The 22,334-nt window shown below is 44.4% G+C and overlaps 1 protein-coding gene across 1 annotated transcript in view; it reads right to left on the bottom strand.

The window, feature by feature from the left end:
• The window catches only part of dnah7 (dynein axonemal heavy chain 7), a 234,157-nt gene that overhangs the window by 40,467 nt on the left and 171,356 nt on the right, over positions 1–22,334 (bottom strand). Inside the window, exons 52-57 of the mRNA XM_033023735.1 lie at positions 16,964–17,158; positions 12,562–12,654; positions 9,433–9,609; positions 8,415–8,576; positions 3,419–3,619; positions 931–1,092 (exon numbers count right to left, since the gene is read on the bottom strand). Of these exons, the coding sequence (XP_032879626.1) occupies positions 931–1,092; positions 3,419–3,619; positions 8,415–8,576; positions 9,433–9,609; positions 12,562–12,654; positions 16,964–17,158 (990 nt within the window). The remainder of the gene's footprint in view (positions 1–930; positions 1,093–3,418; positions 3,620–8,414; positions 8,577–9,432; positions 9,610–12,561; positions 12,655–16,963; positions 17,159–22,334) is intronic.

Raw genomic sequence — 22,334 nt, 5'->3', positions numbered from 1 at the left:
GCCAGGAAAATATGGATGCGTTAGGACTTTGGTAGTTTACCGAGTGGAAAAATATATTGAGATTCTAATTCCTTGAATCCACATCGAAACCATAGAAGCCGGCTCAAGAGGATAGCACGTATCATCAAAGGCCCCTATGCTCTCATCTCACATCTACCATCGGGTAGAAAGTACAGGAGCATGAGAAGTGTTGCCTCCAGTTTCAAGAACAGCTGCACAACCCTAACCGCAACCCTATGTCAGCAACGAATCACTATGGATTTGTATAGGTTGCATTACATATTTCAGTTTGCACTATTAGGGTCTGGTGATATTCGATAATCTATGGTGTTATTGTTTATTGTATATTTATTACTTGTGTTTTTGTGCTAATGTGCCTGTTGTGAGTCAGGAACTACAATGTTGAAAATCCGATCAGCTCCTTCTGGCAAAATGAGGCAATGAAATACAGCTTTCTGTCAGATGTATGCTACTTTATCAGGTTGGTGTGAGGCAGTGAGAAGATTTTCTGTGTAGGCTAGATGATTCCTCACTGGAGTGAGGTAATGCTGGGGCTGAAAAATGCCAAGATATTTGCATACTTCTTGGAAGTGTAGAAGTTGTACTGATTAAAGGCAGATGCATCCGTGGCGCTTTCACGCCCGCGTTGGTTTTGCATACAGCCTGTCACTGCTGGCGACTCGCCAGCAGCCTCACGAGAAGGTCCACCCACAAGAGTTCAGTAACAACTCCAAGGCCAGGCACACTAACTGGCCTTATCTGTACACGGGTTATGATCGGTGAGAATGTGGGTAAATAGAGCTTCTGGAATAAACGTGACACAAGGTGTCTGGCTCAGCTAAGTGTTTTGTTCTTTGCTTTCTGTCGTGGGATTCAGTAGATCCTACACATCTGCTGATGACAGGGGTGGGTAATTCAGGAAGCTCTCACCTCATATTGGTTAATAAACATGTGGAGCTGCTGCACACTAATTCTCAGATCAGTTTCATTGAACTCGTATGGGATATTCCATCCTAGTGGTCCAAATTTACGCCTTTCCTGAACCAGTGCGTGGAAAAAGCAGAGGCCGTATAGAAGCTTTTTAAATTCTGCCTGTCGGGAAAAAAATACAACATGCACATACCATCAACACAGTTCAAATTCTACTGCACCTTTATGTGTTATAGTTACTTTAACTTAATTTATATATTATATATCATATATTTATATATTATTTATTTTCAAGGAAAACCATTGGTTTAAAATATGTATTTTCTATGGGTGAATGTCACAATCTTAAATGGAATCTCAATCTCCACACATCAAATATTTTACTCTTATTTTAAATTTTTATTAGATTTGTTCATAATGTCATAAAGTTTTTAAACAAGTTGTAAATTTTCAAATAATTTTCCCTGGATGCAATATGCGTATAAACCTGAAATTAGTCTAGCTTCAATAATACACCAATATTAATGCATCAATTTTCTCAATTATTCCTTTAATTCATAATTCACTTACACGCTTTCAATTAAGCATTACTCTTTTGGAAGCTCTACTGCAATATCTATGAAATGCTTATAACATGTCTGTTTTCAGGGGTTTCAAATTATAATGGATATCTATATTACTAAAAGTCTGTTCTTGACCAGTTTTGGCCATCTGTGCTGCGATTTCCAAGAGTACGCCGCCACTTACGGCCGTCATTTTTGGCCACCTCGCTCAGAGTCCCCCTCCGCCGCAAGTTTGCCGAGGATTTTTCCCGTCGATGAAAATTGACAGAGATATTAATGTTTTTACAAAATTCCCCATTCTCTCTGCTGCCCCTGCTGGAGGGAGGGGGAGGGACTATAAAACCAGGAAGTGGTGTGCCTCAATCAGTCTCTGCAAGTGGTGTGCCTCAATCAGTCTCTGCAAGTGGTGTGCCTCAATCAGAGCTCTGAATGACACTGACAAATGTCTACAGCACTGTGAGTACCCTTAATTTGGTTTGAAAATGAAAATATGGTTAGAGGTAAAAAAGCACTGCCTGCAAATGGTTGTTTGGGTTTGGGTTGAAGTAAAAAGGCACACTCTCTCACCCCCCCCCCCTCCCCCTCCTCTCACCCCCCCCCCCCCCCCTCCTCTCACCCCCCTCCCCCCCCCCCCCTCCCCCCCCCCCTCTCCTCCTCTCCCCCCCCATCTCCTCCTCTCCCCCCCCTCCTCCTCTCCCCCCCTCCTCCTCTCCTCTCCTCCCCCCCTCCTCCTCCCCCCTCTCCTCTCCCTCTCCCCCTCTCCTCCCCCCGTCTCCTCCCCCCTCTCCTCTCTCCCTCCTCTCCTCTCCCCTCCTCTCGTCTCCCCCCTCCCCTCTCCTCCTCCCTCCACCCCCTCTCTCTCCCTTCTTTTTCTCCCCCTCCTCCCACCCATCCCCTCCCCTAAACCCCCCTCCCCTCCACACACCCCTACCCCCTTCCCTCCACCCTCCCTCCCCGCTCCCCACCTCTCCCCCGCCCCCCCCCCTCTCTCCTCCCGCTCTCTCCTCCCTCCCCTCCCCCCCACTCTCTCTCTCTCTCTCTCTCTCTCTCTCTCCCCTCCTCCCCTCCATTAGCGTGAGGGCGGGGGGGGGGGGGGGGGTGGGGGTAGTTAGTGTGTGACGCTGCATGCCGCCTCCCCCCCCCCCCCACAACCGCACATTGGGGGAACAGACCCAACGGGTCTGCACTTGGTCTAGTTTCATATAAAAACAGAAATGTGTTTTTCCAATATCACGTATAAGCATTGTCAGAAACAGTAATGTCCATTTAGTACCAGTACTTAGAATTTCAACATTGTCAAAGAAAATACTGAAGGCTTCACCAACTTAAATTGATCATGCTGCAATCTGTTACTTAATACATCAATTCACAGATAAACCAGCTGTTACTAGTGTCTACCTAAATGGCAGTAAGTGGATTTTACACTGCATTGCACTGAAGATTGCTTTGGCTATCCATGTGTATATTTCACACAGTTTCAGATACTTCTCTCCAGAAGATTACCATCAGGTTAAAATAAATACCACAGGATATAACTATAGACATTTCTTTAGTCAGAGGGTGATAAATCTGTGGAATTCTTCGCCACAGAGAGCTGTGGGAAAGTCAATTGATATATTTTAAGGCAGATATAGATAGATTCTTGATTAGTACAGGTGTCAGGGGTTATGGGGAGAAGGCAGGAGAATGGGGTTAGGAGGGAGAGGTGGATAAGCCATGACTGAATGGCAGAGTAGACTTGATGGGCTGAATGGCCTAATTCTGCTCCTATCACTTACGACATTATGAAAGAATAGAAATTAGTTTTCCTAATCTTAATTTTTGATCCTCAAATTATGACGAGAGGAAATGTAATGCCGTACATGTCTTTGCATCAAATACTCAAACTGATTTGTTAATCCTTAAGTGATTAAGGTTGTACTGACCGGCTTGCTGCAGCTGCCAAAGAACTCTGGATCGGAAATGGGATCCATGAGGTAGGATCGGATAATATTGGGCCGAAGCCCTTTCGGAGCTTCATTGGTCATTTTTACACCATTCTGCAGGACAGAAACTGGGAAATTTGAAGACGGATAGCTGGTCAGCCACAGTCTGAAATCAGGATGTGTCGTTTCCGGATTCAGTTCCTGAAATAAAATGAGATAGATTAAACAATATAGACTCTTAGCAAAGACCAAAACAAGCCAGATTACACAGTCATCTTTACAGCTGAACATTTTTGACATTGCCAGGCTTGCCAGAGAGAGACAATGCAAACTGGAAGAACAGCACCTCAAATGACAGTGAGGTAGTCTAGAGATGAATGGTATGTACGGTAAATGCTCCAGTTTCAAGTCATATCGCCCATCTCCTCTCTTTCTCCTCCACGCACTCCACACCCCTCCCCTCCCCCCACACTCGGTGTGCATATATTTCTCAAACCCTCTCCCACCACCCCACTGTTCCTTTCCATTCCTCCGTACACTCACCTCCCACCCCCAAGTCCCAATTTTCCCTTTTACCCCCCCCCCCCCCATCTTTTCCCATCAACCTCCCTCCGGCTTTACATTTTATTCCTTTTCTTTCGTTATCTGAAACACTTTTGTCTCCTTTTTAACCACTTGCCATTTGACTCGAAATCCACACATCTGCTTATCTTCCCCCCAGGCTATATTCCACCCCCACCTCCTCTTTCCAGCTTTCTCCCTCCTACTCAATCAGCCTGCAGAATGGACCTGACCCAAAATGTTGTCTATCCATTCCCTCCACAGATGTTGCCTGACCTACTGAGTTACTCCAGCACTCTGATTTTTGCTCGAGTCCAGCTTCTGCAGTCCTTTGATCATTATGTTTTGATTTTAAGTTCACCCGGATAATAATGGCTTGATTTTTAGTGCACTTGGTGTAATTTCTACTATGATGAAATTAGATTGTATATTTATATTCTCTTCTTGAAATTTAAAAAAAGCCACTTTTCATGTTTTCATTAAAGATTTCCTATGTAAATTACAGTAGATGGTAAGGTTTAGATTCTGATTTTTTTTCCGATTTTGATCCATTTCCAGAATTTGGCCACATTAGCATTGAATCAGTGAGCAGTCAACCACAAAGCCACATCTTTTAAGGATAGCTGACTGATCAGGAGGGTGCAACCTCCCTCTGGAAGGCGACTCCGGACTGTCAAAGCCGCCACAGCCAGACACAAAAGCAGCTTTATTTCCACAAGCAGTAGCTCTACTCAACAGCCAAAAGTCTGTAGCCTCCTTTTGCGCTAGTACTTTATTTCATTCTTCACATGTGTAAATTATAATGTTTTATTTTTAATTGTCTACTGTATATCGTGTTGTTACTTGCGAGCAAAGCACCAAGGAAAATTCCTTGTATGTACACACACTTGGCTAATAGAATTTATTCAATTCAATTAAATTCAATTCAATATGTATTACAGCAACCATTTTTGATGAGCTTGCACACCAGCTTAACAGTGAAGAATTGAATGGTCAGGAATAAAAGGCAATTACATCTATAAACAACTGGGTGGCACGGTGACATAGCAGTAGAGCAGTAGCAGCAGAAAACGTTAGTGGGAGTTGTGTACAGGCCACCTAACAGTAGTCGTGGAGTTGGGGATGGCATCAAACAGGAAATTAGAAATGCGTGCAACAAAGGTAAAACAATTATAATGGGTGACTTCAATCTACATATAGATTGGGTGAATCAAATTGGCTGGGGTGCTGAGGAAGAGGATTTCTTGGAATGTATGCGGGATAGTTTTCTAAACCAACATGTAGAGGAACCAACGAGAGAGCAGGCTATTCTAGACTGGGTATTGAGTAATGAGGAAGGGTTAGTTAGCAGTCCTGTTGTGCGTGGCCCCTTGGGCAAGAGTGACCATAATATGGTTGAGTTCTTCATTAGGATGGAGGGTGACATTGTTAATTCAGAAACAAGGGTCCTGAACTTAAAGAAAGGTGACTTTGAGGGTATGAGACGTGAATTGGCCAAGATAGACTGGCAAATGATTCTTAAAGGGTTGACGGTGGATATGCAATGGAAGGCATTTAAAAACCGCATGGATGAACTACAACAATTGTTCATCCCAGTTTGGCAAAAGAATAAATCGGGGAAGGTAGTGCATCCATGGATAACAAGGGAAATCAGGGATAGTATCAAAACAAAAGATGAAGCGTACAAATTAGCCAGAAAAAGCAGCCTACCAGAGGACTGGGAGAAATTCAGAGTCCAGCAGAAGAGGACAATTAGGAAATGGAAAATAGATTATGAAAGAAAACTGGCAGGGAAAATTAAAACTGACTGCAAAAGCTTTTATAGATATGTGAAGAGGAAAAGATTAGTTAAAACAAATGTAGGTCCCTTGCAGTCAGAAACAAGTGAATTGATCGTGGGGAACAAGGACATGGCAGACCAATTGAATAACTACTTTGGTTCTGTCTTCACTAAGGAAGACATAAATAATCTGCCGGAAATACCAAGGGACCGGGGGTTAAATGAGATGGAGGAACTGAGTGAAACCCAGGTTAGCCGGGAAGTGGTGTTAGGTAAATTGAAATGATTAAAGGCCGATAAATCCCCAGGGCCAGATGAGTTGCATCCCAGAGTACTTAAGGAAGTAGCCGCAGAAATAGTGGATGCATTAGTGATAATTTTTCAAAACTCTTTAGATTCTGGAGTAGTTCCTGAGGACTGGAGGGTAGCTAATGTAACCCCACTTTTTAAAAAGGGAGGGAGAGAGAAAACGGGGAATTACAGACCAGTTAGTCTAACATCGGTGGTGGGGAAAATTCTGGAGTCAGTTATTAAAGATGGGATAACAGCACATTTGGAAAGTGGTGAATTCATTGGACAGTCAGCATGGATTTATGAAAGGTAAATCATGTCTGACGAATCTTATAGAATTTTTCAAGGATGTAACTAGTAGAGTGGATAAGGGAGAACCAGTGGATGTGTTATATCTGGACTTTCAGAAGGCTTTCGACAAGGTCAGATTCAGATTCAACTTTAATTGTCATTGTCAGTGTACAGTACAGAGACAACGAAATGCAGTTAGCATCTCCCTGGAAGAGCGACATAGAATATGATCTATATTCTATATCCCACATAAAAGATTAGTATGCAAACTTAAAGCACACGGTATTGGGGGTTCAGTATTGATGTGGATAGAGAACTGGCTGGCAGACAGGAAGCAAAGAGTAGGAGTAAACGGGTCCTTTTCAGAATGGCAGGCAGTGACTAGTGGGGTACCGCAAGGCTCAGTGTTGGGACCCCAGCTATTTACAATGTATATTAATGATCTGGATGAGGGAATTGAATGCAACATCTCCAAGTTTGCGGACGACACGAAGCTGGGGGGCAGTGTTAGCTGTGAGGAGGATGCTAGGAGGCTGCAAGGTGACTTGGATAGGCTGGGTGAGTGGGCAAATGCATGGCAGATGCAGTATAATGTGGATAAATGTGAGGTTATCCACTTTGGTGGCAAAAACAGGAAAGTAGACTATTATCTGAATGGTGGCCGATTAGGAAAAGGGGAGATGCAACGAGACCTGGGTGTCATGGTACACCAGTCATTGAAAGTAGGAATGCAGGTGCAGCAGGCAGTGAAGAAAGCAAATGGTATGTTAGCATTCATAGCAAAAGGATTTGAGTATAAGAGCAGGGAGGTTCTACTGCAGTTGTACAGGGTCTTGGTGAGACCACACCTGGAGTATTGCGTACAGTTTTGGTATCCTAATCTGAGGAAAGATATTCTTGCCATAGAGGGAGTACAGAGAAGGTTCACCAGACTGATTCCTGGGATGGCAGGACTTTCATATGAAGACAGACTGGATAGACTCGGCTTGTACACGCTAGAATTTAGAAGATTGAGGGGGGTTCTTATAGAAACTTACAAAATTCTTAAGGGGTTGGACAGGCTAGATGCAGGAAGATTATTCCCGCTATTGGGGAAGTCCAGAACTAGGGGTCACAGTTTAAGGATAAGAGGGAAGTCTTTTAGGACCGAGATGAGAAAATCATTTTTTACACAGAGTGTGGTGAATCTGTGGAATTCTCTGCCACAGAAGGTAGTTGAGGCCAGTTCATTGGCTATATTTAAGAGGGAGTTAGATGTGGCCCTTGTGGCTAAAGGGATCAGGGGGTATGGAGAGAAGGCAGGGATGGGATACTGAGTTGGATGATCAGCCATGATCATATCGAATGGCAGTGCAGGCTCGAAGGGCCGAATGGCCTACTCCTGCACCTATTTTCTATGTTCTATGTTTAGAGCTACCATCTAACAGCGCCGGGGTTCGATCTTGACCACTGATGCTTGTCTGTATGGAGTTTGTACCTTCTCCCCGTGGGTTCTCTCTGAGACCTTCGGTTTCCTCCCACACTCCAAAGACGTACAGGTCTGCAGGTTAATTGGCTTGGTATAAATGTAAAATTGTCCCTCGTGTGTGTAGGATAGTATTAGTGTCCAGGGGATCGCTGGTCGGTGCAGACTCGGTGGGCCGAAGGGTCTGTTTCCACGCTGTATCCCTAAGCTAAACTAGGTAATGCCCTACAGTGGGAAAAATCTTTACAATGGCTGCATCACCAAGGATGTTCATATTAGAAGTCCTTAGGAACTGGTGCACACGGCAAACTACGATACAAGTGAGTACAAGACGTGTTCCCAACCAATCCAACCTGCACCTACGTATCATAGTTTTTGGGCAAGTTAAAAAACCATTGACACAAGCGAATGAAGGGAACAAATGCTCTGGATCTTATTTGCAAAATCTCATATTTTTCTATATTAATGAGATTTTTAGGCTGTTCCAATAAATGCACTGTTAAGCTTGATATATCTTTGGGCAAAAGTGGGCAAGTAGGGAAACAAAAATCCCTGCATTGGGCTTCTCCTCTTTGATTTATGATAATAAACTGATCAATAATTCTTACCGCACAAACTCGTTCTAAAGTTGCCATCCATGATGTAGCCAGGTGGCAGTTTTGTAATACCACCCAGGAACCTTGTTTCACAGCCATCTCAATCATGTTCATGGCTATCGGCCCTTGACCCTGTCCAAGGGACAAAGAGCTCAACTTGGATCCCCCAAAACCCTGTAGAGATATTCAATGTTAGCCAATAATTTTGAAGCAATGTTTTCATTTTATATTAACTTACCAACACAGCTGAAGATAAATAATATAATATTGTAATATAAAGTGAAATTTTACTTCTCAAGACAATGAAGAACTATTTAATTCAAAAGAAAGATGTATCCGATAACAAGTATTCGTACTAAAATATTTTTAATATAATTTTTCTTATCTAAACAGAAGTTTTCAGTGAGGACAATAATAGATGATACTAATATATACATATTGCAAGATAACGCATACTTAGACCTGTATTGTCTACACAGTGAAGCTCCAGTGTTGTATTCCTGAACTCCAAATATATCACAGTATAGTTCCTTAGATTAAGGATAGTTTTCAGACTGCATATCATTGCACCAAGCGTATTCCACATGGATCCGTGAGAGGATTTGGAAAGCACAGAGGGAAGTGGGAAATTGCAGAGAACGTGCCAGGGTATTCTTGACAGGGCAGAAGCATAGGGAAGTGACAGACCAAACCAATGTTCAGAACTAAACCTTTGACTCCATAGCTCACTACCTAAACAAGGTGTCCTTCCAGGAATTAAACAAAAACACAGTCAACATGGTTAATTTAATTGTCAACATTGTTTTCTCTGAAGAAGGTCTGAAGAAGGGCCTCGACCCGAAACGTCACCCATTCCTTCTCTCCAGCGATACTGCCTGTCCCGCTGAGTTACTCCAGCTTTGTGTGTCTGGTGTTGTTTTCTCATTATGTTTTGGAAATTAGATTGCAATAATTTTGTGAAATTTGAACATCTCGCCTGTGGTCGAACTTGACCGAGATACATCAGAATGGCTAATACATTTGGACCTACCTGATCTTCAGCAAACTTGAGGAGAGCAGCCATTGGGTCAGCACCAGGTGAGAGGATGAATATCAGGGGTGCAATAGCATTACTGTCACCAAACGCGCTGCTCAAATCAAATGGAGGTGGTTCAATGAACCGTCGACCAAGGTTGGCAGTCACATACTCCTGAGCCATTGGAATGAACTGAAGGGGAAAAAATGACCCATTCATGATAGATTCACAGAAGACACTACAAATGAATAATTAAAATATGGAAAATAATAGCTCAGAAATTGTTGTGCTGCGCTATTAAGAGACTTCCCGTGATTGGAAACCACTCTCGGAATATTAAAGGCTGCAATAACTCTTGAGAATTGCTCACATTTACACATTCATTTAAGCATTAGTTTTATGCTTCTTTGAATATTAATAGAAACATAGAAACATAGAAAATAGGTGCAGGAGTCGGCCATTTGGCCCTTGGAGCCTGCACCGCCATTCAATATGATCATGGCTGATCATTTTTATTTTTTAATTTTCTTAAATTATTATTTTTTTTTTTTTTGAGAGATTCAGCATGGAACCAGGCCCTTCGTCCCATCCAGTCCGTGCCGACCAGCGATCCCTCCACATTAACACTCTCATACACCCACTAAGGACAATTTTTACATTTACCAAGGCAATTAACCTACATATACCTTTACGTCTTTGGAGAAATAGTAGCACTTTTACCAAATGGCTACAGCAGTACCAACCATTTATTTAGGGTGCCTCAAAGTCAATGTAAATTGTTTGAGAGATTGCAGAGTGGGGCATTTCCCTATTGTTTCACATTCCACAAGGTATTTACTACATATAAAGAAACCAGGTGTACATTATGGCGGTTTCATTTTTCAAGGGTTGTCTTTGGAAATGATTTATCTGATTATGGCAATAAGACAATATTTGGAAAGTGAATATGCAGTTAGCATCTGATTCCAAATTAAATCAATGGTCCAGAAGTGACTACAATGGTGTCTGCTGGATAGCATCCAAAACTAGCAAATCTTAATGCCTCACAGCCATTTTCCTCCATTGAGTTCACAGGGGAGAACTTGCCTTGCCTGCTCGACTTAAGCAAACCGTTTGAACAATTCCTCAGTGCAAGTACTGGTACAATGCCACTACATCACACTTTGCCAACAGATATGGGAGTCCTGTGGCAGAGCGAGGTTGTGGAAAATGTTACAGCAGCTGTCAGAGACTTTGCACACAATTTGAGTAAATCATGGAGATTTCTCGGGAATAATATGAAAGAAAAGTCAGCAAGTATATATGGAATTTAGTTGAGTTTAGTTTAGAGATACTGAGCAGAAACAGGCCCTACTTGGCCCACCGAGACCGCACTGACCAGTGATCCCCGCACACTAACACTATCCTACACACACTAGGGACTATTTTACATTTATAACCAAGCCAATTAACCTACAAACCTGGATGCCTTTGGAATGTGGGAGGAAACTGAAGATCTGGGAGAAAACCTACGCAGGTCACGGGGAGTACGTACAAACTCTGTACAGACAGCACCCGTAGTCAGGATCGAACCTGGGATGTGGCGCTGTAAGGCAGAAACTCTACCGCTGCACCACTGCCACTACACAATTTCTGGGCCTGCTACTCAAAAACCTATAGTGTATAGTGCCAATTCACACTCAAATTAGAGGCACAACAATGGCAACTGGTAAAAGGTATACTTGGCTTTATTCAAACTTTGAACTGCAGAGGCAATGTACAAGTATTCACAACTTGCACAATGTACCATTTCTTCAAGACATTGGGTAATCAGTTTTGGAGTTGTTCTACCTAGATTTCTCTGAACTCATGATTCAGATCCAGATTGCCCAGGTTCTGGATCCATCTCCCTCCTATTTCTTCTGTTCTGTTCCAATGAGCATCAGTAGTTCAGACTAATCCCCACTCATTTCACCCATTTTTGTCCCATGGCAGCTGGGCAATTGTTGTTGTAGATTGATGGTGCATGTGAGCCAATCACACACAAGCCAGCACCACTAACTCCACCCCTCCATAACACTTATACTAACGCCCCATTCCCGGCACTTCAGTTCGAGTAGCCAGGATGTATTGATAACCTGTTGTCCTAAGTGCTGCTAAGTGCTCTTTAAAGATGTGTTTAAATCACACAATGACTTTGGCTCATGTTTACAGTTGTTAACAGTAACACGGACATTTTCCACTTTACTAGTTGAGTGGAATCCTAGTTATTGGTAATGTGCCAATTGGGCAAAGAGAGGCATGGAACTGATCGCTCCTTCTAGTTAATACACACTAATTTGCCTCATGGGTCTGGTGACCAAGCTTAATCACATAGGTAGCTCACAGACTTAACTTTGCCCACTATTTATCGCTTATTACTACAGTAACAACCATTCAGCGTGCAATTGAGGGCTTGGATTCAATTGGAGATGTCTTAGGGTGAACCCATTGTTGATTATATCATTGCAACTAGATGGCCTGTCCTGTTGCTTCCAGTTTATTAGGCTTCTGGGAACTTGGGTCTTACTAAAAACACCTCCCAATTCATCACTGCTGCTTAGAGAAGCTGAAAGAATGTTACATTGGTGCATTATACCCTGCCTCAGTCTAGTTCATCCTATTATCAATTAATGACTCAGAGATTCACACTTCCAATTCAGGTAATATATGAAGAAAGATCTTGGCCCAAAACATCACCCATTCCTTCTCTCCACATATGTTGCCTGTCCCACTGAGTTACTCCACTTTGTGTCTACAGTTATTATCAGTCAACCTTGGTCATGGTTTCCTAACATTCCCACAGAAGTTGACAGATCATTAACTGTCCTTGAATACGGTAGCCTTTCTAAAACACCCTTAGAAACATAGAAATATAGAAAATAGGTGCAGGAGGCCATTAGGCCCTTCGAGCCAGCACCGCCATTCATTGTGATCATGGCTGATCGTTCCCAATCAATAACCCGTGCCTGTCTTCTCCCCATATCCCTCTCTATTCTTCTGTTCTAGGAAAGTCGTTTTTAACCCTCTTACTACCACTCACCCATCATCCCCACAGATTTGAGACACTTTAATAAATTACTTTCTACCACAAATAGTCAAATGATAAGGATTGGAAATTCAAACCTTGTCAGGCCTCAGACAACGAATTACAAGCATTCTCTGAAAGTTTGCCAGCTTATTTTCCCATTCGCCAGGAAACATCTCTTGATGTGGCTCCTGAAAAACAGAATGTACATTTGAAAAAAGAAAGCATTGGAAATATTCAGCCGGTCAGGAGGAATCTATTGAAGGAGAAACAATGTTAATGGTTCAAACAAGCTAGTTCTTAAGGGGTAAACACAAAATGAAAATGGAGATGCTGCCTCACCCCCTGAGTTAAGCCCCTGTCCCACTTTCCCGAGTAACTCACAAATTCTCCTGAGTTTTCCCCTTGATTCAAACTCGGAGATGCTAGCCGTAGGAACTCGGGGCTATTTCTTTTAACTTGTGGACATTTTTCAACATGCTGAAAAAATGCCCGACTTACCTGAACACAGTGAATATTTCTGGTAGGGTGAGGCAGGGTGTGTTTACAGAGCCATCTTGTCAATAAATAGATAGATAGATAGTCAATAAACTAAGGACAGTCAGAGGGTAAGAAACATGGAAATGGACATATACAACTGTGAAATGCAGTGTCCGAACTGCTGTTGAAACTGGAAAACAAAAGCAAGTAGATAAACACAAAATGCTGGAATAACTCAGCCGGACGGACAGCATCTCAGGAGAGAAAGAATGGTTGACGTTTCGTGTCGAGATAAGCAAGTGCCCAATTTAATGTCTGTCTGTCTGTCTGTCTGTCTGTGTGTGTGTGCCAAAACCACATGCTGAAATTCCGTGATTTTTTCCATTTCGGTAGAGATTTCACTTTTACATTCTCAAATCCGCTCCTCATTAAATTTTGTCGTGGTTATGTACACATTTTTAATAAAATGCTTCCCCCCCCCCAAAATTTAAAAAACAGCTCTCACCCATAGAATGTTGGTGAACGTTCCATCGTGTGATGTCACAATGCCATCCCTCAATCGGAATGGATCTCATCTACATATGCCTTTGCACCAGCCCCAGCCCGCCCCCCCCCCCCCCCCCCCACTCCCCACTCCCGCAGCCTGTGTCGAAGCGCATGATCACGTGTGTGGGAATAGAGAAAGAGGATTGGGGGTGATAGGGAATGGGGAATAGATGTACTGCCCCTACCCCTCTCCCTCCCCACACCCCTCTCCCTTCCCTCCACACTCTTCCCCCTCCCTCCACACTCTTCCCCCTCCCTTCCCTACCCCATCTCCCTCCTCCCCTCCCTCCCCCCCAACTCTCTCCCCCTCCCCACCCCTCTCTCGTCTTCCTCTCCATCTCCCTCTCCTCACGCCTCTCCCTCTCTTCCCCCTCTCTCCCCTACCCCTCTCCCCCTCCCTCCACACTCTTCCCCCTCTCCCTCCTCCCTCCCCCCTCCCTCTATCCTCTCCCCCTCCCCCACCCTCTCACCCCCTCGCCCACCCCTCTCTCCTGCTCCCTTTCCCCTGTCTCCCCTCTCCCTCTCTCCCCATCTCCCTCCCTCTTATCCCCACTCTTACCCTCCCCTCTCCCTCACCACTCTTCCCCCTCTCTCCCCCTACCCCTCTTCCCCTCCCTCCCCACTTCCCCTTCTCCTACCACTCTCCCTCTCCCTCCACACTCTTCCCCCTCTCTCCCCCTCCTTCCCCTCCCTCCTCCTCCCTCTCTCCCCTTCCCCCACCCCTCTCTCCCCCCTCCCCCCCCCCTCTCACCCCCTCCCCATCCCCCTCTCCATCTCCCTCTCTCCTCACCCCTCTCCCTCCTCCCCTCGCAACCCCTCTCCACCCTCCCCCACCCCTCTTCACCCCCATCTCCCCCCACCCCCTCTCTCTTGCACCACTCCCCGCTATCCCTCACTCCCCACTCTTCCCCTCTCCCTCCCCCTCCCCACCTCTCTCCCCCCTCCATCTCCCTTCCCCTACCACTGTCCCCCCTTCCCCTCAGCCCCTCTCTCCACCTCTGTCCCGGCCCTCTAACATCCCCTCCCCCCCTCTACCACCCCCCTACTCCTCTCCCCCCCTTCCTGCCCTCCCCGCTCTCCTCCCACTCTCCTCCCCCTCCCTCTCCCCCTACCCCGCTCTCCGCTCCCTCCCCAATCTCACCCCTTTCCTCCTCCCTCTCTCCCCTCCCTCCCTTCTTCTCATCCTCCCCACCCCATCTCCCTCCCTCCCCCGCCTGTGTGTTTGGGGGGTGGTTCGTGTAGCTTGCCCCCCCCCTCCCCCCACAAACGCGCGTTGGGGAAACAGACCCAACGGGTCTGCACTTGGTCTAGTATACTATTAAAACTCTGTGTGTGTGTGTGTGTGTGTGTGTGTGTGTGTGTGTGTGTGTGTGCGTGCGTGCGTGCGTGCGTGCGTTCGTGCGTGCGTGCCTGCGTGCGTGCGTGCGTGTGTGTGTTTATTTGTGGGTGTCAGATTTGGCTTTTGATTCCAAAACCACATGCAAAAACGCCGAGATTTTTTCCATTTCGCTAGCGAATTCACTTTTACATTCACTCATGCACTCCTCAAAACATTTGGACATTTTTATGTACACATTTTAAAATAAAATTGTTGCAATGGTTGCCAAATATTTCAACTACCCATCCTACTGCCATACTAACATCTCTGTCCTGGGGCCCCTCCATTGCCAGAGTGAGGCCACAGGCAAATTGGAGGGACAGCAGCTCATATTCCGCTTGGCTAGCTTACAACCCAATGGCATGAATGTTGAATTCTCTGATTTTAACTAACGTCTATCGACACTCCCCTCCCCTCTCCCTCTCCCCATGTCATTTAACCAGTTCCTCAACTCTTCACATTGTATCCCTCTTGAGTTCGCACCTTCCCCAGCCAAGATTGGGCCCACCAGGGCACCACCCTGAATTAAGTCATTTGTGGCCAAGATATGTCCTAGTCTTCTCGCCACTGGATCTACACCGTTTGTATTCCTTTGTTATCAACACTTCCCCAGCCAACAATGAACCATTGTGGGCTCCACCTTTGATGCAGGCTCAGCTTTGTTCTATACATTACCATACCTCCAGTATCCCCCGCCCTGACTATCAGTCTGATGAATGGTGTCGACTCAAAACGTCACCTATTCCTTTTCCCCAGAGATGCTGCCTAACCCGCTGAGTTACTCCAGCATTTTGGGCCTATTTTCAGAATCAGGTAAAGGCTTCCTAACTAATTGAGCCCATTTACCACTGGTTGTTGAACAGTAGAATCCTTTTCAATCTTAAATTTCTTAGCTGAGGCCATTCTTACAAGATAAAAAATAAGAACTAAACACTATTTGTCAAACTGTTCCTGGCGATTTCACCTGTGTAAAAATATGATTAAACATTTGACAAACACAGCAGATTTTTAGCAGGGCTATAAATCTCTGTATAAGTAGGAAATGCAAAATTGTGCTTACAAGAAATGCTGGTGATGAAAAATGCAGTAACGTTTTGAACCACCCTCAAAAACGTGAAATATTTTGTCGAACTGGACAAACCAGAGAACCCAGACTAACAACAATTTTTAAATTTGAAATTTAAATATGAACACGATGTGTCATGATGAAAAAAATCCAAACAACTGTGTTAGTTAAAGAGAGTAGGAAGAAAATGCAGATGCTGGTTTAAACCGTAGACACAATAAGCTGGTGTAACTCAGCAGATCATGCAACATCTCTGGAGAGAAGGAATGGGTGAGATTTTTGGTCGAGACTGAAAAAGGGGTTTGTAACAAAAAGGCAGATTATTATCTGAATAGTGTCAGATTAGGAAAAGGGGAGGTGCAATGAAACCTGGGTGTCCGTGTACATCAGTCACTGAAAGTAATCATGCAGACACAGCAGGCAGTGAAGAAAGCTAATGGTATGTTGGCCTTCATAGCGCGAGGATTTGAGTATAGGACCAAGGAGTTTAGGGCCACTGTTGTTCTGGGCCCTGGTGAGACCACATCTTGAGTATTCTTGCGAATGAGGGAGTGCAGAGTAGGTTCAATTTCAATTTCAATTAACTTTATTTTTCCGTTAGGAACTTTGGTTTCTGCAGCCATACAACAAAAATAAACAATTTTCCAAGACCACGGGGGAAAATGGAGGAGGACTGGCCAAACTTTGTGCCTTCCACCACAGTGATGAATGCTGTGGTGGATGTTTGTGTTAAATTTTTATTGTGTATCGTGTGTTCTTTTTTATTGTACCGCTGCTGGCAAGTTCATTTCACTGCACTTCATTGTGTATGTGACGAATAAATCTGACTATCTGACTGTATTAAACTTACACCAAAGATCCAATGAGAATGTACTGAGTAGCTGTGGCTGAAAATCAATGCCATGGTCACTTATATACACTCTATGCATTTAAAAAAACTCTGTTACTTTATGGTAACTAATTAATGAGTTTTGATATGACCTTGAGGATAGACAGTAATTTTGTACAAAACATATTTTTCCAAACCTACCATGCTGTCATACACTGCCTTCCATCCATCTAATAGATCCACAAATTGAGTCCGAAGGCTTGCAAACTCTGGAATTTCATCAAGTCGGCAAAACTCATCCCAAGACGCTTTAGGGAGCCATTCAGTTGGATTTGGGTGTGGATTATCCAAGCCAATGCCACCCGTCAGCAAAAAGGTCCATTCCACTTCTTCAATCTGAAGGTAAAGGAAACATTATTAGATATCTGTAATGTTGTTGTAATCTGATTAATGAACTAGAAAATGTATTAAGAACTAAATAAAACTTACAGATTACACGTGGCAAATGTGTTAACAGCGTGACAGCAAATGGAGTCAGTTTGCATTTCTATCTCTTTGATAGGCAAACATTCAGATTTGTAAGCAAATAAATGCTATATTAGTTTAAAATATGCGTAGTATGTACATTACAGTGAAAACAATCGTTGAATGCAAGTTAGTGCAATTTCTTTTCCCACTTACTTATGCAACATTGGATCTGTTGGGCTTAAGGTGTGCCTGAGGATAAAATAATCGAGTTGGTAATGTGAAACATCATCATTAACTAAATTTTCTAGTTCTCTAATGTTCCATTGCTCATGAGTGTCAGTGATGAATTATTGAGTGCTCACAGTTTATTGTGAATCTGATTATTTTCTTGTAGAAGGGTAGTTATTAGGGGTGTAGGGTGCAGAGGCTGGTTTATGCCAATGATACACAATAAACTAGAGTAATCCAGCAGGCAGGTCGTGCAGCATCCCTGGAGATAAGGAATAGGTGATGTTTTGGGTCGAGATCCTTCTTTTTCAGAAGGGTCTTGACCCGAAACGTCACCTGGTCCTTTTCTCCAGAGATGTTGCCAGACCCGCTGAGTTACTCCAGCTATTTGTGTCTATCTTTGGCAGTGATTAAGGGATTGAGTGAGGGGAAGGGAATAGAGGTATCAGACACAGGGCAAAGGTGTAGGGTGGCGCTGAAACAGTTTTTTTCATTTCCACCCTGCATGGCTCTGGTGCATGGTTTAAGCATTCCTGGAGAAGTACAAAGTGGCTGCTCAATGGACATGAAAATTAGAAGCTTCAGAAACCTGCCAGGCTTACAGTTGTGAGCACTTACACAACAGTACTCCACATTTAACTAAGCTGAGTAATTTAGACTTAGGTGCAAGGAAAGGGCCCGTCCCACTTGGGAGTCATTTGAGCGTCACGCAGGTGGAGCGCGAAGATTTTGTGAATCCCAAAATCCTGGGGGGGCACGTGCGACCGCGCGTTACAGCCTACGTCACCACGCACCGTGCGCAAGTAATGCGCACCATGCGCGCGTCGTGCGCCGTGACGCATAAATGATGTCGCGTAAATGACGCGCAAATTACGCACAAGTGGGACAGGCCCTGAAGATATTGCAAAATGCAAAGTGCCGTAGGAACTCAGCAGGTCAGGCAACATCTGTGGAGGAAGCCGGTCAGATGGATTCATTCACAGATGTTGCCTGACCCACCGAGTTCCTCCAGTGTTGTTTGTTTTGTTCAAGATTTCTACAGATGTTGTCTGACCCACCGAGTTCCTCCAGTGTTGTCTGTTTTGCTTATGATTCCTCCATCGGTGTTGCCTGACCCACTGAGTTCCTCCAACATTGTGTGGAAGCAGATTTGTAACACATTTCCAAGGCCCCTTTCACATAAATAGCTCGTGCTTGCAATTGTATTGTGGCAGTTAATATAGTTAAAAACAAACAATTAATAGAGTCATTATTTACAAAGAGAAACATAAAAAAATTGATCTAAAAATATATCCAAAAGCAAGGCTTGAGGATTGGAGGTGTTTCCTGAACTAAAACTTTAGAACTGCATATATGACTGCAAATGAAATATTTGTCTACTTCAGTATGCAGCTAAATTTAATTCTCTGTTTTAAAATCACGCTAATTTTAAAACATTTTTTTCAAGTACATTAAAGGGTCCTTTAGAAACCAACATGTGAGAAGCTATAGGAAATGAGCAAGATCTTCAATGAATATTTCTTCTCTGTTCTTACTGTGGAGAAAGGCATAAAGGTTAGGAAACTTTTCTCAACCCGAAACGTCAGCTATTCCTTCGCTCCATAGATGCTGCCTTACCGGCTGAGTTTCTCCAGCATTTTTGTCAACCTAGGAGACTTAAGACAGTTGATGGAGATGTCGCACAAGAGACTGCAGATGCTGGAACCTTGAGCAAAAAACAATGTGTGGGAGGAACACAGCAGCCAGGTGGCACCAGTGGAGGGAAATGGACAGATTACATTTTTGGGTGGGGATCCTTCTTCAGACAGATAGAGGGGAGAAAGCTGGTAAAGAGAGGTGAGGGGAGAGGGGTGATGGCAGATGGGTGGAGACAGTAACAAAGGCTAGAGGTGAAAAGGTGACATTACTCACCTTTCATTCCATCTGCCTAGGTTGACACTTTCAATATGAACCCCATTCCCGTCACATCTTCCTGTCCCCACCCCTTTCTACTGTCCACAGAGAACATGACTACTTTGTTTGTTCAGCCTTTATTACCATCTCTACCCATCTGCCAATCAATCTTCCTCACCTGAATCCACCTATCACGAGGGCGGCATGGTGGTGCAGCAGTAGAGCTACTGCCTTATTATGGGCCTGTCCCACTTAGGCTATTTTTACGCGACTGTCATAGTCGTAGCACATCGCCGAAAAAACGGTGACTGGACCCCCCTTCGACATAAAATTTGAAATAGAATCATTACTTTAACAACAAAAAAAAACGGCCAGCACCGGCGACAACCTACGTTAACCTGGCGACAACTACGACACCACCTACGTCAGGAGAAGTCAAGCTACGCTCATTGTCGTCAAACCAACCGACTGTCTCCGAAAATCTCTCAACATGTTGAAAATCCAGTGGCGACCAGAAAGATGATACGACTCTTTGGGCGACTGAGGAGACTACTCGTGACCATACAGGCGACCCCCTGGCGACCATGTGGCGACAGCCTAGTTGCCTGGAGTCGTCTAAAAATTTGCCTAAGTGGAACAGGCCCATAACAGTGCGAGAGACCCTGACTACGGGTGCTGTCTATATGGAGTTTGTACGTTCTCCCCGTGACCCGCGTGGGTTTTCTCTGAGATCCGTTTCCTCCCACATTCCAAAGATGTACAGGTTTGTAGGTTAATTGGCTTGGTTATAAATTTAAAAAACTGTCCCTCATGTGTGCAGGGTAGTGTTAATGCATGGAGATTGCTGGTCTATGCGGACTCGGTGGGCCAAAGGGCCCGTGTCCACGCTGTATCTCTAAACTAAACTTGACTGTTGTTACTGTCTCTCTTCCCCTCATCTCTCTTTAGCCAGTGTTCTCCCCTCTGCTCCATCAGTCTGACGAAGGGTACCAACCCAAAACATCACGTCCATCCCACTGATGCTGCCTGATCTGCTGAATTCATGCAGAACTTTGCTTTTAGCCCTTCTTACTCTTGCCTTCACTTACCTCTTACTCTGCATCTTAAAACTCATTTATCCTCAATCTTACCAGTTTTGATTGAGAATCAGTGACCAAAAGGTCAACCCAATCCCTCTGAATACTTGCATGACAACATTCCTTTCATTTAAAGTGTCCCGTTTGAGTTATATTTCGCCTTTGTACTGGGGAAGGAGATTGACTGCATTGTTCTTGGCGAGGCTAGCTGAAAACAATAGACTGAAGGGCCACCTTTTGTGCTGTAAATGTTACCTACTGATAGTAATGCTCACATGAGCTTGGTCTTTTGGTACAAGTAAAACTATGTGAATTCACGTACAGGCCCGTACGAAGCTTTTCAAAAAGGGGGGTGGCATGACAGGATTTGCGGAACCAGAGTTGGTTTACAGGGCAAGGCCAACGAAAGCCCTTGCATTAGTAGAAGTAGTGGTAAATGGCAATATACATTCAGGAGCACCTGTTCCGTTGTATTGCACAATCCGCAGGCATTGCCACTTTCATTTTACTGCACATCTTGTATGTGTATGTGACAAATAGACTTGACTTACCTTGACTTGATGACAAGTGATTTCCTGTTGGGGGGCAGTGTTAGCTGTGAGGAGGATGCTAGGAGGCTGCAAGGTGACTTGGATAGGTTGGGTGAGTGGGCAAATGCATGGCGGATGCAGTATAATGTGGATAAATGTGAGGTTATCCACTTTGGTGGCAAAAACAGGAAAGCAGACTATTATCTAAATGGTAGTCGATTAGGAAAAGGGGAGATGCAACGAGACCTGGGTGTCATGGTACACCAGTCATTGAAAGTAGGCAGTAGGCATGCAGGTGCAGCAGGCAGTGAAGAAAGCGAATGGTATGTTAGCATTCATAGCAAAAGGATTAGAGTATAGGAGCAGGGAGGTTCTACTGCAGCTATACAGGGTGTTGGTGAGACCACACCTTGAGTATTGCGTACAGTTTTGGTCTCCAAATCTGAGGAAGGACATTATTGCCATAGAGGGAGTGCAGAGAAGGTTCACCAGACTGATTCCTGGGATGTTAGGACTTTCATATGAAAAAAGACTGGATAGACTCGGTTTGTACTCGCTAGAATTTAGGAGATTGAGGGGGGATCTTATAGAAACGTACAAAATTCTTAAGGGGTTGGACAGGCTAGATGCAGGAAGATTGTTCCCGATGTTGGGGAAGTTCAGGACAAGGGGGTCACAGCTTAAGGATAGAGGGGAAATCCTTTAGGACCGAGATGAGAAAAACATTTTTCACACAGAGAGTGGTGAATCTCTGGAACTCTCTGCCACAGAGGGTAGTTGAGGCCAGTTCATTGGCTATATTTAAGAGGGAGTTAGATGTGGCCCTTGTGGCTAGGGGGATCAGGGGGTATGGAGAGAAAGCAGGTACGGGATACTGAGTTGGATGATCAGCCATGATCATATTGAAATGCGGTGCAGGCTTGAAGGGCCAAATGGCCTACTCCTGCACCTATTTTCTATGTTTCTATGTAGGCAAAAGACGCCATCCACATGATAGCTATATACAAGCCAGGGGTATGCTCGTAACCAGTCAGGATTAAATCTTCGCCAGCATCCATTCTTATAGAAGGCACAATATTTGTATGTACACAAAAATGCTGGAGAAACTCATCGGGTGCAGCAGCATCTATGGAGCGAAGGAAATAGGCGACATTTCGGGCCAAAACCCTTCTTCAGACTGAACCTTCTTCAGTGTACCTTCGATCTTCCAGCATCTGCAGTTCCTTCTTGAACACAATATTTGTATGTTGGACCCAGTTTAAAGTGATTCTGTACGAGGTACAGCTTCTGAGCATCTGAGAGGTTGGCAATAGCTTTAGCAGCTTCTTCTTTGGTTGTGGTAGAATTAAGGAGAACTAGACCAAGTGCAGACCCTTG

The sequence above is a fragment of the Amblyraja radiata genome, chromosome 7 (assembly GCF_010909765.2).
Source record: "Amblyraja radiata isolate CabotCenter1 chromosome 7, sAmbRad1.1.pri, whole genome shotgun sequence".
In the NCBI taxonomy this organism is placed as follows: Eukaryota; Metazoa; Chordata; class Chondrichthyes; order Rajiformes; family Rajidae; genus Amblyraja; species Amblyraja radiata.
This window is presented reverse-complemented; position numbering and strand designations above follow the sequence as displayed.